At 41.1% G+C, this 17,382-nt stretch overlaps 1 protein-coding gene across 8 annotated transcripts in view; it reads right to left on the bottom strand.

Annotated features, from left to right (window-relative positions):
* Window positions 1-8,531, bottom strand: part of mthfsd (methenyltetrahydrofolate synthetase domain containing) — a 71,505-nt gene extending 62,974 nt beyond the window's left edge. For 7 of the 8 annotated variants that reach the window (XR_012393751.1, XR_012393750.1, XM_073929337.1 and 4 more), the window contains exon 1: window positions 8,392-8,531. Coding sequence is in view for 1 of the 8 variants with exons in the window: in NM_001045099.1 (NP_001038564.1) it covers window positions 8,392-8,419 (28 nt within the window). In the remaining 7 variants the exon portion in view is untranslated. The remainder of the gene's footprint in view (window positions 1-8,391) is intronic. The other variant, NM_001045099.1, reaches the window with a different exon arrangement.
* Between the last annotated feature and the right edge of the window lie 8,851 nt (window positions 8,532-17,382).

Here is a 17,382-nt window from a genome sequence, read left to right as displayed (position 1 = left end):
GCATTAAGTAAAAGACAACTTAAAATACCTTGCAAAAATAAATGGTGTAATACTACAGTAAATTTGGTTTGCTGTTTGACATTCATCAAACATTCGATTTCAAACCAATTAAACTGCACCTACTGCATTTTGAGCCAAAACTATGTCAGATAGACACAAACATGTGCCCTTTGTTGCACAAGGCTTAAATGTCTCAAAAAAAGTTTGTTTATTAAATAATTACCTATATAAATGAATTAAACCATTTGACCAAAAAAATGATACAATAATACCAGTTGCAAAATGTTCAGTAAAACATTCCAGTTAGCGCACAATTTTGTTCAATTCACTCTTTACGCTTAAACAGATGAAACTGACACTGTTTAAAATAAAGATATTTAATGAACTGTAAAATGTTAAGTGCATGTCACTTTGGAGGCAATAGATAACAAGCAACACTACACACAGGGGTGGCCTATGGCATTGTCGGGTCCCAGATCCCAGAGTTACTGTATGTAGCTATATCACAGTCTCTAAGACATGATGAAAATGCAGTGTGGGCTCACATCGACCCAGTCATTAGGCTTCAAGGCCAGGAGTGACCATAAAATTGATACACACATCCTATGTGATGGCCCTTCAACCAGTTACATAACTGTGCTTAGCTGCTTTCTTAGCAGATTGTCATACTCTCTAGGTTTGTAAATAATCACCTAGGCTCCTGATAGAGTAGGTGGAGCTCTCAAGCTCATTACAACAAGTATGTACTTGGAGGTGGAAATCTTCAAAAACGAATTTGTTTCTGAGGCAAAACACTGCAAAGTTGACAACTAAATAGTTTGTAGATGACATCTAAACCATCGATAGCTTGCTTGTTTCCTTCAACAGTGTGCCCAGAATTTGGAATAAGCTCTCCTTTTCACCGGGAGAAATTACAGATTCCGGAGTTGCTTTTGCAAGCACCTGGGTCATCTGGCAAAAAACTCCACTTTGATGTATCTGCTTCTAAAGCAAGTAGTGTTTATGTGGAACAGCAAAGTGCCTCTCTCCAAGATGTTCCCTGCATTCAACCAAAAGAAGAACCAACCAACTCAGCAGAAGCAAAATGCACAGATTCTGACGATGACACACCAACTATTCATTTATTTTTTTTTTTTTTGGCATAGCCCTTTTATTAATCTGGAGTCGCCACAGCGGAATGAACTGCCAACTTATCCAGCATATGTTTTACACAGCGGATGTCCTTCCAACTGCAACCCATCACTGGGAAACACATACACACTCATTCACACACACTTACACTACAGACAATTTAGCCTAACCAATTTACCTGTACCGCATGTCATTGGACTGTGGAGGAAACCAGAGCACCAGGAGGAAGAACGTGCAAACTGAAATGCCAACTGACCCAGCCAAGGCTCAAACCAGCAACCTTCTTGCTGTGAGGCGACAGCACTACCTACTGCGCCACAGTTTGTCATGGTCAAGTAAGGGCTAGATCATTAATCATTACGTGTCACAATAAGGCTGAGATTACTTGCATGAAGCAAGTTGGTAACAATAATGTCTTCCTCTGGCCAGATAAACCAGACTGCATATATTACAACTGTGGTCAAACATGCACATTATCTGAGCCAGAAACTTTCTCGGATTGACTGGCTATTATTTGAAATGGTAATTTAAAATAGTCTTTCAGATAAAAAAAAAAAATTCTATCTTTTACACTGATGTTTTAAAGACTGAAAGAACATCTGGTAAAGCAAATCTTAAAACAAGCACACAATCTTCACTAATTACAAATGTTTAAAAAATTTTAAACTATGTGAGTATTTTTAATGTTTTTCAGGCTTATGTTAATTGAATGTAAAATCAATTTCATTTAATACATATGAAATAGACTTTTTGCACTGATAAATTGAAATGCAGTGCCATTTATCCTAGAGTGTGACACTTTGTCATTTAGTGTAACAAAAAGAATTGTGAAAATAAATATCCTTTTTTCATTTGGAAACCAATAAAATGTCAAAAGGAAAAAAAAGTATTAGCAAGAGTTCCAAGCATTTTGTTTGATTTATAACAAGGTTTGTCTAAATGAATCTACAATATCTGGGAAGACTGAAGATAAATGTCTTGCTTTGCAGGATTATTTTGAAAACTACAACAAAATCTAATGAATCTGTACTTGTCAGGGTTCTGCCACTCTGGTCTTTGTAAATTCTTGTTTTGGTAGCAGAGCTCTGACACTACCCATGTCCGGTCCTGTTTCTGTCTCTGTGTGCGCGCGCGCCGTCAAGGGTGTACGCAGAGTGTGCACGATGCCGCTTGATGTGGCCGCGCACGCACTGCGTCCGTCAGACGCGCGCACTCTTGTACTAGTGTTTGTGTTTTCGTCTGTCAGCAGCGTGGTGTTTCATTCCCAGCGTCTCAGTCTTGTTGGTTTCGGTTTTGGTCGGCGCTGGGATGAAGCATGCACGCTGCGTGTGTGAGCGCACGGTGAGTGCTTTCATTCATCGTGTGCTCGTGTCTTGCGTCTTTTGTCAAAGCACGTGGCTCGGTGTTTACATTGTGGTCACGTGCTTTTGTCGTGTGCTTCAGTGTAGTGTTATGTGAGCGCCTGGCTTGTATTGTCTCTCTGTGTCATGCGCTCTCCCGTCTATTGTCTAGTCCCTCCCTCCTGGTTTACTCATTATTAGTTTGTCATGTTCACCTGTGTGTCAAATTACTTTTTGCTTTATAATCCCCCTCATGTTTTCAGTCCGTTGCCAGTTCGTCGTCGATTGTTTCCTGTCTTGTTGTGTCCAGCCCTGTCTTGTCCTGCCAGTCCTGCCAGTCTAGTCAAGTTTGTTTGTTCGTTTATTTGTTTTATTAGAGTTTTCCCCCTCGGGGTTGTTTGTTTTGCCTTTTTGTTTTTATTTTATTCTTAATAAACACCCATTATTTGCTGCACCTGAGTCCTCGCTCCTTTTTCCCCTCACCGAACGTGACAGTACGAACTGGCCAAACAGAGGACTCAGCAACAGGATGAGCATAATTATCCTTCCACCCACCACAGCAGAGGAGAGACAGAGGCGCCTTCAGAGGCTGGTGTCGGCCCGCCAGCAAGGTCTGGAGGTTAAAAGCTTTGCCCAGTTTTTTTGGACTTATGCTAGGGGGCTTGAGTTTGATGACGCCACTCTGAAGGAAGCTTTTAATCTCTGTCTCGATGAACCCCTGCCACAGTGGGAGATGGATCAGCTTGGGGTGTTGGACTTCTGGGGCTTCTCGCTTTATCTCCACCACCGCAAGGATTGGCAGATCCTCACACCACCTCCAGCTGATTGTGGCAAATACTCCACCCCTCCTTCCTCTACCGAGTGCAGCTCATGACCTCCCTCTGACTCGGTCGAGTAAACGGAGGCTGCAGAGAAAGAGGGCTGCCCAAACTGCTGCATCAGCCCCAGAGCGCCCTCCAGTGTCGGCTCCAGCCCCAGAGCGCCCTCCAGTGTCGGCTCCAGCCCCAGAGCGCCATCCAGTGTCGGCTCCAGCCTCAGAGCGCCCTCCAGTGTCGGCTCCAGCTTCAGAGCGCCCTCCAGTGTCGGCTCCAGCCCCAGAGCGCCCTCCAGTGTCGGCTCCAGCCCCAGAGCGCCCTCCAGTGTCGGCTCCAGCCCCAGAGCGCCCTCCAGTGTCGGCTCCAGCCCCAGAGCGCCCTCCAGTGTCAGCTCCAGCCCCAGAGCGCCCTCCTTGCCCTGCCGGCGCCACCCAGACGTCTTGCCCTGCCGGCACCAGCCCGGCTTCTTGCCCTGCCGGCGCCACCCAGACGTCTTGCCCAGCCGGCGCCACCCAGACGTCTTGCCCAGCCGGCCCCAGCCCGGCTCCTTGCCCTGCCGGCGCCACCCAGACGTCTTGCCCTGCCGGCGCCACCCAGATGTCTTGCCCTGCCGGCCCCAGCCCGGCTCCCTGCCCTGCCGGCCCCCCTCTGGTCTCCAGCCCTGCCGGCTCCCCTCTGGTCTCCAGCCCTGCCGGCTCCCCTCTGGTCTCCAGCCCTGCCGGCTCCAACCCAGCCGCTTCTAGCCCAGCCGGCTCCCCACCGACCTCCTGCCTTGTCTCCTCTGATAGATTGTCCCTGGATTGTTCCTCCTGCTCCACCTTGGTGTGCCCCTCTCCCACCCTGGACTGACCCTCCGGCTCCACCCTGGTTCCTTGCTGGGGCCCCCGACCTGCTGTCCCCACCCTGGACTGTCCCTCCTGATCCTCCCTGGTCTTGCCCTCCCATCCCTCCCTTGTTTGTCTTGTTGGGTCTGGCTTGGCTTCCCTCCCTCCCCCCTTCTTCATGTCGTCTTGCCTGTTCACTACCCTGTCTTGTGTCTGATGTTGTCTTGTGGTGTTTCTTGTCTGTCTTGTACCATGTTGGATGTTCCCTTTAGGGACGCCAGGTGGCGTCCCTTTTGGGGGGGGCTAGTGTCAGGGTTCTGCCACTCTGGTCTTTGTAAATTCTTGTTTTGGTAGCAGAGCTCTGACACTACCCATGTCCGGTCCTGTTTCTGTCTCTGTGTGCGCGCGTGCCGTCAAGGGTGTACGCAGAGTGTGCGCGATGCCGCTTGATGTGGCCGCGCACACACTGCGTCCGTCAGACGCGCGCGCTCTTGTACTAGTGTTTGTTTTTTCGTCTGTCAGCAGCGTGGTGTTTCATTCCCAGCGTCTCAGTCTTGTTGGTTTCGGTTTTGGTCGGCGCTGGGATGAAGCATGCACGCTGCGTGTGTGAGTGCACGATGAGTGCTTTCATTCATCGTGTGCTCGTGTCTTGCGTCTTTTGTCAAAGCACGTGGCTCGGTGTTTACATTGTGGTCACGTGCTTTTGTCGTGTGCTTCAGTGTAGTGTTATGTGAGCGCATGGCTTGTATTGTCTCTCTGTGTCATGCGCTCTCCCGTCTATTGTCTAGTCCAGGGGTCGGCAACCCGCGGCTCTAGAGCCGCATGCGGCTCTTTAGCGCTGCCCTAGTGGCTCCCTGGAACTTTTTCAAAAAATGTTTGAAAATGGAAAACGATGAGGGAGGTAAATATATTTTTTGTTTTAATATGACCACATGTGAAGCTCACGATTACATGTGTTCATGTGACCACATGTGAAGTTTATGTGACCACATGTGAAGCTCACGACCACATGTGTTCATGTGACCACATGTGAAGTTTATGTGACCACGTGGACAACATGTGAAATTCATGTGGCCACATGTGAAGTTCGTGTGGCCATATTTGAAGTTCATGTTACCACATGTGAAGTTAATGTGACCACATGTGAAGCTCACGATTACATGTGTTCATGTGACCACAAGTGAAGTTTATGTGACCACATGTGAAGCTCACGACCACATGTGTTCATGTGACCACATGTGAAGTTTATGTGACCACGTGGACAACATGTGAAATTCATGTGGCCACATGTGGACAACATGTGAAGTTCATAGGGCCACATGTGATCACCTTTGACCACATCTGAAGTCAATGTGAACTTTTTCAAAAAATGTTTGAAAATGGAAAACGATGAGGGAGGTAAATATATTTTTTGTTTTAATATGGTTTCTATAGGAGGACAAACAATCTTAACGTTTTCCAATGCTGTAAAAGTGTGTAGAATATTTAATTTCAACATTTCTGTCAACAAAGATTTGCGTCATAGCCTGCGACACACGTTTCTATCAGCAGGGCGGGATGCCAGGCAGGTAGCTGTTGTAAACAAACCGGCGGCTGTGTGATGCGCCATGGAGCGCAAGCTGTCTTTGCCAAAGATGTACAGCGGGGCACGCTTTCTCATTTTCCCTCCCTGAGAGAATTCAAAGAAGCCCATCCCGATCACTCACTCAACGGTGATTATTTACAAGGTGCGATCGTTGATATGCAAACTGCATTTGGGAGCAGATTTTGCGAGTTGCGAAAGGAAAAAACGAGACTGTCTTTCCTTTACACACACCCCTGAAGATTGACCCTTCCTTGTTGAACACATTCCCAGGAATGACTCGAGCTGATCTTGAAATGGAAATGGCAGGCTGCGTTTTATTGCACTGTTTGTTGCTCAGATAAGGGGCACGTTGTGCACGTTCATTTTGATGTTGTTTTTTTGAATCCTCAAAATAAAAAAAAACATTAAAAAATCTGATTTCTTTAATTTCATCAAAGCAAAACATAATGCAATAATATTGTAATGAAGTTAAACTTGAACATTAAACATAATTCATTAATATTGTAATGAAGTTAAACTTGATCATTAAACATAATTCATTAATATTGTAATGAAGTTAAACTTGATAATTAAACATAATTCATTAATATTGTAATGAAGTTAAACTTGATAATTAAACAATTCATTAATATTGTAATGAAGTTAAACTTGAACATTAAACATAATTCATTAATATTGTAATGAAGTTAAACTTGATAATTAAACAATTCATTAATATTGTAATGAAGTTAAACTTGAACATTAAACATAATTTATTAATATTGTAATGAAGTTAAACTTGATAATTAAACAATTCATTAATATTGTAATGAAGTTAAACTTGATCATTAAACATTTCATTAATATTGTAATGAAGTTAAACTTGATAATTAAACATAATTCATTAATATACTGTAATTAAGTTAAACTTGAGATGGCATCGTACAACAGAGTAGTCACGTGACACGTCATTCTCTACAGGATGAACTGCACGGAAATGAACATTTAACCATGAAGGCTCAGTATGTATTTGTAGCCAACGAAGTCATTTTTATAGTATGCTATTATAGCTAATATAAATACATACAGCATGTGTTGCCATCATTATAAGGCTTATATAAAGCTTTTAATTTTTTGCGGCTCCAGACATATTTGTTTTTGTTTTTTTTGGTCCAGTATGGCTCTTTCAACATTTTGGGTTGCCGACCCCTGGTCTAGTCCCTCCCTCCTGGTTTACTCATTATTAGTTTGTCATGTTCACCTGTGTGTCAATTTACTTTTTGCTTTATAATCCCCCTCATGTTTTCAGTCCGTTGCCAGTTCGTCGTAGATTGTTTCCTGTCTTGTTGTGTCCAGCCCTGTCTTGTCCTGCCAGTCTAGTCAAGTTTGTTTGTTCGTTTATTTGTTTTATTAGAGTTTTCCCCCTCGGGGTTGTTTGTTTTGCCTTTTTGTTTTTATTTTATTCTTAATAAACACCCATTATTACCCATCCTCGCTCCTTTTTACCCTCACTGAACGTGACAGTACTTAGATTAGTAATGAATCTGTACTAAGACTGGTGACTTAGGGAAAGTAAACATTTTCATTTTATACATAATAACTGTAAGGTCACACTATATGACAACTTTAGGCATAAATGTAGCAAATTTGTGAATATATCCTCTTTTCCAATAATAAAACTAAAAGACCACATATGTTTTTTTTTTAAATGTAAGTCAGTACAACACTTTTTTAATATTTAATTTTCAAAAGATTTTTTAAAATAATCTGGCTTTTATGTCAACCACCTAAATATGGATTCAGTACTGCATAATAAAAATTAAAAAGGCACAATCAGGAAAGACAAGCCTTGTGCATTATAGGGAATAATATTCTGAATATTTTACAGTTGATTTCATAGATTTATCTGAAATGATGTTGTCCTTACTTGATTTTTTTTTTACTATTTAATACACACGTAACAAAAATGGTTTTGAAATACATGAAATACTTATTCTGAGTCTTCTAATTCTTCGGCTGCTATGTCTTTGTGCAATAACCATTTCTTGTGGTTAAATGGTTTAAATTTATTTTGATTAAATTATTTAACACTTTAAATGTAAAATTAAGCCTTGTGCAAAATAAAGGGCATGTGTCTATTTGATGCAGTTTGTTTTTTAAGCAATAATAATTATTTATTAAATTATTAATTAATTGCATTTTATTCAATTATTCATTAATTGTATTTTATTATTGTCTCCCCTAACCCAGACAGCAGAGTAAAGTATACTGTGTATTATTCATATTATTTATTAAATTACCCATTACATTGTTTTTGATTAACATCTACTCCTACATGCACAGTACTGTAAACTTAACAAATTATAAAGTAATACATACTGTTTCATATCATTTCCAAAGAATGTAAACAAGCAAATAAAATTCTCTTGGTTTAGTCTTTGCTGATATTTTTTAAATTGTGTTTACATAAATCTATCAAGCTAGCCAAATTTTTTAGTTGTTTGTGCGTTAAGTAATCTCTGTGCTTAACATTAGACTGTGCTGCGTAACTTTACAGTACTACCAATTTACTAAAGCATTTCTCATTAATACAGCTAAAATGGAAAAATTCACCACTGCTCGTGCTCCTAAAAATCTTTACAATGGTCTGGTGCTCCTAGTACACAATATGTTTTTTTTTTTTCTGGAGCCCTGTAAATAAATAAATACAAACTTACCTTGGTTAATTTTTATGACGGGCTCCATTATGCAGAGAAGTTCACGGACCTTAATTTAATTAGGTAATTGTAATGATAGACAAGACAGGACAAGAGCATGTATAACACGTTATGTTCTTGTTTCTTCTTTTTCCATTTCTGTCAAACCACACTCAGTTATCAGTGCATCACTGCCATCTGCTGGTGAGATAACAAAGTCCCACACTATCTTCAAAGCCAGAAGCCCAAGCAAACAGCACTGTGTACGAACATCTACTTAATATTTCATCATAACCTACAGTCCAACATTTTATAGTTCAGTATATTCATCAAAATAAAAAAAAAAATCTTAATATGTATAAAATTGGTAGTATTGTAAAATCATGTTGACATTCTTGTCATTCCAACTGGCGATAATGCTGCTAAATAGTCATCAAACAAGAAGAAGATAACTGATCAATGTTCAATGATCAATTGGGTAAATTGTCCGTAGTGTATGTGTGTGACTGAGTGTGTATGGATGTTTCCCAGTGATGGGTTGCAGCTGAAAGAGCATCTGCATAGTCAAACATATGCTGAATAAGTTGGTGGTTCATTCTGCTGTGGCGACCCCAGATTAATAAAGCGATTACGCCAAAAAGAAAATAAATGAATGAACAATTTATGGACACTCAAGGCATCCATGATCCTTTGGACAAGGAAGTTGTTTGGTGTCACAGAATTACAATTGGAGGCTTGGAGTTTGATTTAACTATAAATGTATATAGGCTTAGTATTTTTTATGCAACTGTACATTTTTAAAAATAAAGAGATAAATAACAACAAAGAGTTATAAATAAAATAACTCTAGAATAAATGAAAATTACAAATACAAAAACCTGAAAGTGGTTCAGCCTGGCCTGGATTGTGTGATCAGGATTGTGTGTCCTGTAACGTGGGTGGGTCTGCTAGTTTGCAGCTGGTAACACACGAAATCTATAGACAAATTACCATGTTTGTAAACATTCAAGATGCACACACAGCGAGGATGCAGAAAAAAAAAAAAAAACGAAAGCACTAGCATTTACAGCGAGGGAATGACATCCAATGTGGTACATAGTTAGCTGATGTTTTAGAAATGTATTTATATATATATATATATATATATATATATATATATATATATATATAATTTACATAATGCTTTCAGCTTATTATAACAGCTTGTTACCCATTAATAAACACAGTTATTCGCAAAATTAACAGTAAAGTGAGCAGTGTTCTTCTGACAGGTCCATTTGCGATAGCCCCCTCCTAATGGATATTGGATGAGAAGAAATGGCCAAGCATCCAGCCCCAAATATACAATCATTAAAGCTCCAAGTGTTTTTACATAAGAGAAGATCACCAGATTCAAAACTTTGTAGAGTTCAAAATTGAGGTTCTGACTAGCCAAAGACAAGGAAAGAAGACGGAGCTATACAAGGCCTGGGTAATTATCAACAAGCAAAACTGCATTGACAGCAAACTGCACCTGTATGGCAGGGTATGCGAACTTGCACTTTTACGTTTCATTCTTAGCATGTAGTGTCCGCAGCTTAATTAACCACATTTAACTGTTTTTGCTGAAATCATTGCTGCAATCAAGAACAAGTAACATGTATGATTCTGTTTAGCGTGAACTTACAGTACCTAATATGAAATGAAAACTGCAGAGGCCAGCATTATTAATTAGGTCATCACTTTATTTAGCTCGCTTTTTTGTCAAAGACGCTGCGGTTGGCATTAAAAGCAGTGTGGTGTACAGTAAAAGTTATGTTTTCCATTTGGCATCCTACGGCACAACACGACATGTTTTCTATTGCAACCGGGAACCCGTGTGATGTCATGTGTGACGTAGGTTGGTAATTCCTCTATTTGTAATATTTATTCATTCATTCATTTTCTTTTCAGCTTAGCACCTTTATTAATCCAGGGTCGCCACAGCAGAATGAACCGCCAACTTTGTTTTTTACGCAGCGGATGCCCTTCCTGCCACAACTCATCCCTGGGAAACTTTAACACACACTCATACACTACGGACAATTTAGCCTACATTACTTCACCAGTACTGCATGTCTTTAGACTGTGGGGGAAAACGGAGCACGCGAACGTAGGGACAACTTGCAAACTCCACACAGAAACGCCAACTGACCCAGCCAAGGCTCGAACCAGCAACCTCCTTGCTGTGAGGTTACAGCCATACCTACTGTGCCACTGCCTCGCCCGTAAATAATAAATGTAAGTAAACTTTATTTTGTCCTCTCAGATATTGTTTTAGGAGGCCTCTGATGTAGTAATTAATGATTTTTTATTATTTCTGTAAGTTTTTAGAGAAATGTAATATTGCAAAGTTGGGCCGAGTTATGAGCACAATTTCTGTATTTGTAGTCACTTTGTCTGAACAGGTATACAGAGCATTTAAAAATTTGTTTGCAGGGTTATTTACTTACTTAGCCCCATAACAGTATGTCATAAGTAATAATCACACACCAACCATATTTTTTATTAATAAGCATTTATTAATAAAAATATTTGGAAAATATATTTGGTCACAATCAATGTGGATTAAATGTGTTTACTTTGCATTGATAGTGTCCAAGGCAGTTCTTTTCCCCTGAAATGCACAAGCAACACAAATGAGGTTGTTGTCTGTTTAAGTCATGTAGTTCAGAAATGTGAAGGTGAGCTTTATCACAACATCACCTGACAGCCCAAGTTATTCCTTGATACACCTCAAAATCATAGAACATGCCAGAGATTCAAGATCTCACCCACAGTTTGAAGCCCCATAGGTGTGGTTTGCGATGAATATATTGTTTAATGTTATGAATCTCCTCTTGAAAAGAATAATCATTTCATCCACAGAGTTGTGTTCTTTAGGTACCACCTGCAGGCATCTCTCTCTAAATGAATTTAGCCACAGTCTGAGTTTTCAGAGTTTGTCCTTCTTTTCCATCTCTGATACAGTCAAATTGTTTATCAAGTGTACTGTGTTTCTTCCACCCAATACATATGGACGCCAGACATTTGCATTGGACCCATCTACGGGTACATCTTCTCTGTACATTCTCTGAGTCACTTGCATCCATTTCTAAATTGCTCTCTCTATTTTGAATGGCCCAATATGGTCTCTACTTATCATACTAAAAGGGACACATGCATCTCCCTTGAGCACTAACAGGTTCAAATTCAAGACCATTCACACTTGTCCCTGAACAATTCAACAGGCTACCACTTTACCACTACTCAACATTACAGAATTACAACATAGACATAATAAGCTCTAAATCAAATTTGATTAATGTTTTATAAAATAAACAAATATGTATGTGTTCTACACATTGTAATAAATACACAAAAAATAATAATTTTACATACTTAATTCTTGACAAATCTAGACATGCAAAATAAGAAAATCAGCTCAATGAGAAAATTGGAGGTAGCACAAGTTCATGGCTGGATGACCAGACTTCTAAACACATTATGGGGACACACAATAGGACCTATTAATCAAGTAAATGTGGTTTTGAAAACAAAAGAACAAAAATTAAACATTTGCTTTTTTGCATTTTTGCAGTTTTTTTTCAATTGGTAAAAGTGATGTTGTAATTCTGCAAAAGTTGCTTTTTCAGGGTTAAGGGTTATTTTCATATTTGTGTTATTGGTGAAATTAGATGTGGCTAACACACTGTGAGAAGACAAATATGTTATATTGTTTCGTTTGTCTTGCCTATGCCAAGACCTGTGATAATGGCAATCCATAGGATTGAGGGAATGAAGACATTTTTAGCAAAGAATTAAAGAGAACCAGCTATTTTTTTATCCACAGAATTGTGAAGAAGCATACTTAAGGGCCAGCTAAGCAAACATAAACAATTTACTTTGTGGCCAGCAAATTGTACTACAAGTAGTACAAAATGTAGGAACTGTGTAGAATGTACTTTAAGCTTTTACGTCTTGGGTACAAGTTCCTGCTCACCCTGTCTGTTACCCAAGTAGCATGTGAAATAAACTTCTCCACACTCAAATTTATTTTAAAAAGACTCAGAAGCACCATATCCAATGATCGCTTGAAGTAATTTATGTTGATGGCAACTGAAAAGGAAGTACATACGGCTTTAGATACAGTGTCAGGATTCTGCCACTTCAGTCTTGTTAATTCTTGTTTCGGTGGCAAACATCAGCTCCTTCAGGTTGTCCAGGAGGTCTCCAAGGGAGAAAAGGGAGAAAAAGACCATCTCAGCACGAAGCACCAGCACACTTGTTGCTCTCTAGTTCCATCTGCAGTCAGTAAGTGCCCCAGTCTTCCAATGACACACCAGCAGAGACAGAGGAGGAAGAATGAGTCAGCCTCCATCCAGCTACCACCCTGGCTGCAGCATCACCCCTGAGGCCACTGAAGACACTTCAGTTCTCCTGTCTGAAGAGGTGGCCAGCTTCCCGCCACTTAGACCAAGAAAAGTGTAGGAGAAGAAAGGCCTCCTTCACCACATCAGCACCTAGATACCTTGCTCCCAGTCCGGCTCCTTGGCCTGTCTGTACTACCCAGATGTCTTGCCCTGCCTGCACCACCTAGATGCCTTACCCTGCCGGCCCTAGCCTTGTTGCTTGTTCAGCCGACTCCCTACAGACCTCCAGACATCCAGCTCCCCCCAGACCTCCAACCCAGCCTGGTCCCCACAGGCCTCCAGCCCAGTCGGCTCGCCTCAGGCCTCTAAGATCAGAATAGTGCATAAGTATTTTCATTTAATTTAATTTCATTTAATTGTGTGCTTGTTTCTTACGTGCAGTTCTTTGTTAGTGTTGTGTTTAGCATGTGGTTCATGTTAACATGCACTGCATGCTTTAGTGTTTCATGTGAACATGCGGCTAATAAGTTCTCTCATTGGCTGCATGTTCTAGTCTCCTTTTATGTGAGCACATGGCTTGTATTGTTTATTTATGTCATGTGCTCTCTTGTCTATTGTCTAGTCCTACCCTCCTTGTTAACCCATTATTAGTTTATTCAACAACTTCATAGCACACACACCTAACACACATACTGTTACATCAGCTGATCACATGGTGCACACTGGAGTCGCGCTGTTATTATGGAGCTCATACAAACGCATACACGCACACATTTCACATCAGTAATCCCTGCATTTTCCCCACATTGGTGCGCTGCCCATACGCAGAGTGGTTGGCCAGCCGGGAAAATATGTTTTTTATGTAAGAGGGTGAAGAGACTGTGGAGAAAAAAGGGGTAAAAAGGGGTTTTAAAGACTTGTAAAACATGCTAAATAATTATTTTTGTGTTTAAAGTCTAGTAATACAAGTGACGTGTATGAATGCAAGATGCTTATCTGAATGGTTTATGTTTTAATGTTTTATGTCCATAATTACCTTATACCTATATAACATGGTTTAATCCAGACTAGGTGGAGTCTCATTGCTATAAAAGAGCAGCTCGAGCTCAGTTCTGTGTGGGAGTCATTGGAGTTTGGAGTGTGAATAGTGGCGGTTGGTAGAGAAGTTATTGAGAATCTGAAAAGCGAACACTTTGTATATATTTATTTAGTTACTTTGTTATCTTTAATTCTTGTTTTGTTGTTTGTTGATTTTTGTATATATTTTGACTACTTGATTTATTTTATTGGACACTTTGCACTGTAAATAAACGCACCTTTACACCATAGTGCTACGTCAGCTGAGCCATGATTTTTTTTTCTTCCCTTACACAATACATAAAACAATGCCTCTGTGTGACACTCATTCTACACCCGTGACATACAGAGGTTGTCATTGACAACAACATAAGCACACACTATTCAGCAGTTCTTTGGCTTGAAATCACAAGATAACCAATCTAAGTACTATAATACATAGAATCTACAAAAAACCTGTAATGTTTTTTTACTCCAGTTCTTGGTATGGTTAGGGGCTTCCTAGCACAAAATATAGGTGCATTGTAGCACTTAAATTGAGTTCCCTTTTAGGGTTATTTACTATTCCTTTTAGAGGAGTTGCAAATGTTCATATTAGCAGATGTTACACAGTGAATGTAACTCTTTTTAAAAGCAAATGATCACCCAAACCGGTAAAGCAGTCCAAACCACTCTGCATGGGTCATACTTAATAACAAGGAACAGTGAAGACTACTGGTGCATCACTGGTTTAGGAAAGTCCTCAAGCCACGTAGCCTCTATCTTAGGGCTGAACAACCTTGTACCTGGAGTCCTACCTTTCTGCAGATTTTAGTTGCAACCAATATCAAACACACCTCCCTTTAATTATCAGGTGCTGTTCAGGTTCTAATTTGATTGATGTGTTTGATCAGGGATGGATCTAAACTCTCCAGAAAGGTAGATCTCCAGGAACAGGATTGAGCAGTACTGCTCTATATCATGAAAGGTTAATAAATCACACATATTGTTCATATTTATTATTAAGGTTCTAACAATACACACTTCTTATGGTTCGTGGTGGGCAAAGCGAGGCTTCCTGAAACACTGAAACAGTCAAAGCAAATGTGTTGAAGTTTCGAAACGTTTAGAAACCCAGTGACACCTAATGGTAATTTGTTTTGGTTTGCACTGGAACAGCTTTAGCAAAGAAACAGTCAAGCAAAAGGAGGTATTAAACCGTACGTTGTAGAGTTGAAGCTACAAGTAATTTAGTGGAGGGCTGAGAGTTCCTGACTGGCATGCAGGGATAGTGGGTTCTGTTGTGGTTGCTAACCAGTTCTTTATTGTCATTATCTGTTGTAGTAATACTGTCGTAAAGTGACTGTGGCGCATGTGCGGCAGCTTTGCCACATGTTGTTTCATTTTGTTGTGATATCAGAAGTTCATACAGTAAACTGGCGTTCACCCAAAGCCCCGTTTGTGTTTGTTTATTGGACATAACATTTGGCGACTAGGATGGCTTTATCTCTGCCTCCCCCAGAGCCATTTCTGCCCCTTGCTGGCGAAACTGTCATGCCATGGGAGCGCTGGTATGTGTCATTTCAGACGTACCTTGTAGTCACATGCTTGGATGATGTCCCGGACGGGAGACAGCGCGTGCTTCTCCTTCACTGTCTCGGCACGGAGGGATTACGGCACTTGGCACTGCAGATACATACTCTGACGCTGTTGCATGACTGCAAGGACATTCTCAAAGGACTCATAGCGTGCTGTTGAAATGTCTTAATTTCAGTCAAAGATCCCAGCGATCAGGTGAGTTAGCCAGTCAGTTTGTCGCTGATTTAAAGAGCCTTGCTGAACCATGCAAATTCTGTTCTCTTCGTGACGAAATAATTAGAGACCAGCTTATTGAGAAAACAAATAGTGCACGAGTCAGAGAGAGGCTGCTTATGGAAGATGATAGACTTTCTTTGGATAAAGCTCTCACTCTTGCTCTCCAAATTGAAGAGGCTACACAGTGTGCAGCTAAAATAGCGGAGTCTAATGCAGCTAAAAATGACGTCACGTTTGTACCCGCAAATACAGTTGTGAATGAGTAGTCTCAGCCTGCAGGTGCTATTATCCAACAAACACAGCCTCAATCAGGTCAACAAAGACATAAATGTGGCAACTGTGGCTCCATTCGTCATGCTAATAGGTCTCCAGACTGCCCAGCTTTTGGTCAAAAGTGTAGAAATTGTGGTAAGCTTAACCACTTTGCAAGGTGCTGCAAATCAAAGTCTGCTTCACAGTGTTCACCAGCAGTAATTTATACAGTGGGTCCTCACTCCCTCACTTTCTCTACATGTGGTGTATAGCTGAAGGACTTTTGCATTCCACTGCTTATTGACACAGGAGCTTAAGTGTCACTGCTTAATATGGCCACCTACAGGAAAATTTTCTCTGACGTTGTGTTACAGCCATCTCCTCTGAAACTTTGTGGTTGAGGTCATGCAGGCATTTCAGTGATTGGAGTAATCAAACTGCCAGTACAATATGGAAAAAACTGTCTTACTGAATTTCCATTCTATATTACTTAACAGGGAGCTAATATTCTGGGCCTTGATCTGCTCCTTAGCCTTGGCTTTTCTCTGCATGACAACAGCGGTGCAACCATCCTGCAGGTGAACACCCCATGGCAGACACAGTTTCCTGCTCTATTCACTGGTTTAGGGTGCCTTTCTGTTTTTGCCCACAAACCCCTGAATAACCCAGATGTATTGCCTGTAATTCAGCCACTGCAACGAGTGCCACTAGTCATGCGGGACAAGATCACCACTGAACTATAGGGTATGCTAGCTGCGAACCTCATTGAGCCTATTGATGCTTCCCCTTGGCTCTCAAATCTTATGATTGTGCAAAAGCGTTCTGGGGGCATACGTCTCTGCGTTGACCTTCGGGGGCCTAACAAGCTGTGATTCCAGACAAATACCCGTTGCCCACAATTGAGGAACTTACAACACTCTTCTATGGCTCTTCAGTGTTCACCAAGCTGGATCTCAAGCAAGGTTACATGCAGATACCCCTGCACGAAGATAGCAGAAACCTGACTGCATTTGTGACTCACATGGGGTTGTTCCGTTTTAAAAGGATTCCTTTTGGCCTAAGTTCAGCGCCTAGTTGCTTTCAGAAAATCATGTCTGCTGTCCTAGCAGGGCTCCCTGGTACAGCTATGTACTTGGATGATATTGTAGTGCATAGAAAGGACATGACGACTCATGACGAATGCCTCATACAGGGGTTCACTGCTCTGTCTAGACACAATCTGAGGCTGAACACGGAAAAATGTGTGTTTGCTGTCCCAGCAATAGACTTTGTGGGTCTCCGGGTGTCGAGTTCAGGTATCACTCCATTGCAGTCCAACGTCTAAGCCATTCTCGACCTCCCAGTGCCAACCTCAGCTGGACAGATTGCGTCTTTCCTCGGCATGACTGCCTATTATCTCAGGTTCTTATCCCAGTATTCTGAAATCATGGCCCCGCTACGACGACTGCTCAAGCAGAACACCTCCTGGGCATGGACAGCAGATTGTGAGCAGGCTATTCATCGACTTAAACGTCTTCTC

Source organism: Danio rerio, chromosome 18, assembly GCF_049306965.1.
Source record: "Danio rerio strain Tuebingen ecotype United States chromosome 18, GRCz12tu, whole genome shotgun sequence".
Lineage (NCBI taxonomy): Eukaryota > Metazoa > Chordata > Actinopteri > Cypriniformes > Danionidae > Danio > Danio rerio.
The sequence above is the reverse complement of the archived record's forward strand: the minus strand, read 5'-3'. Positions and strand labels throughout refer to the sequence as shown.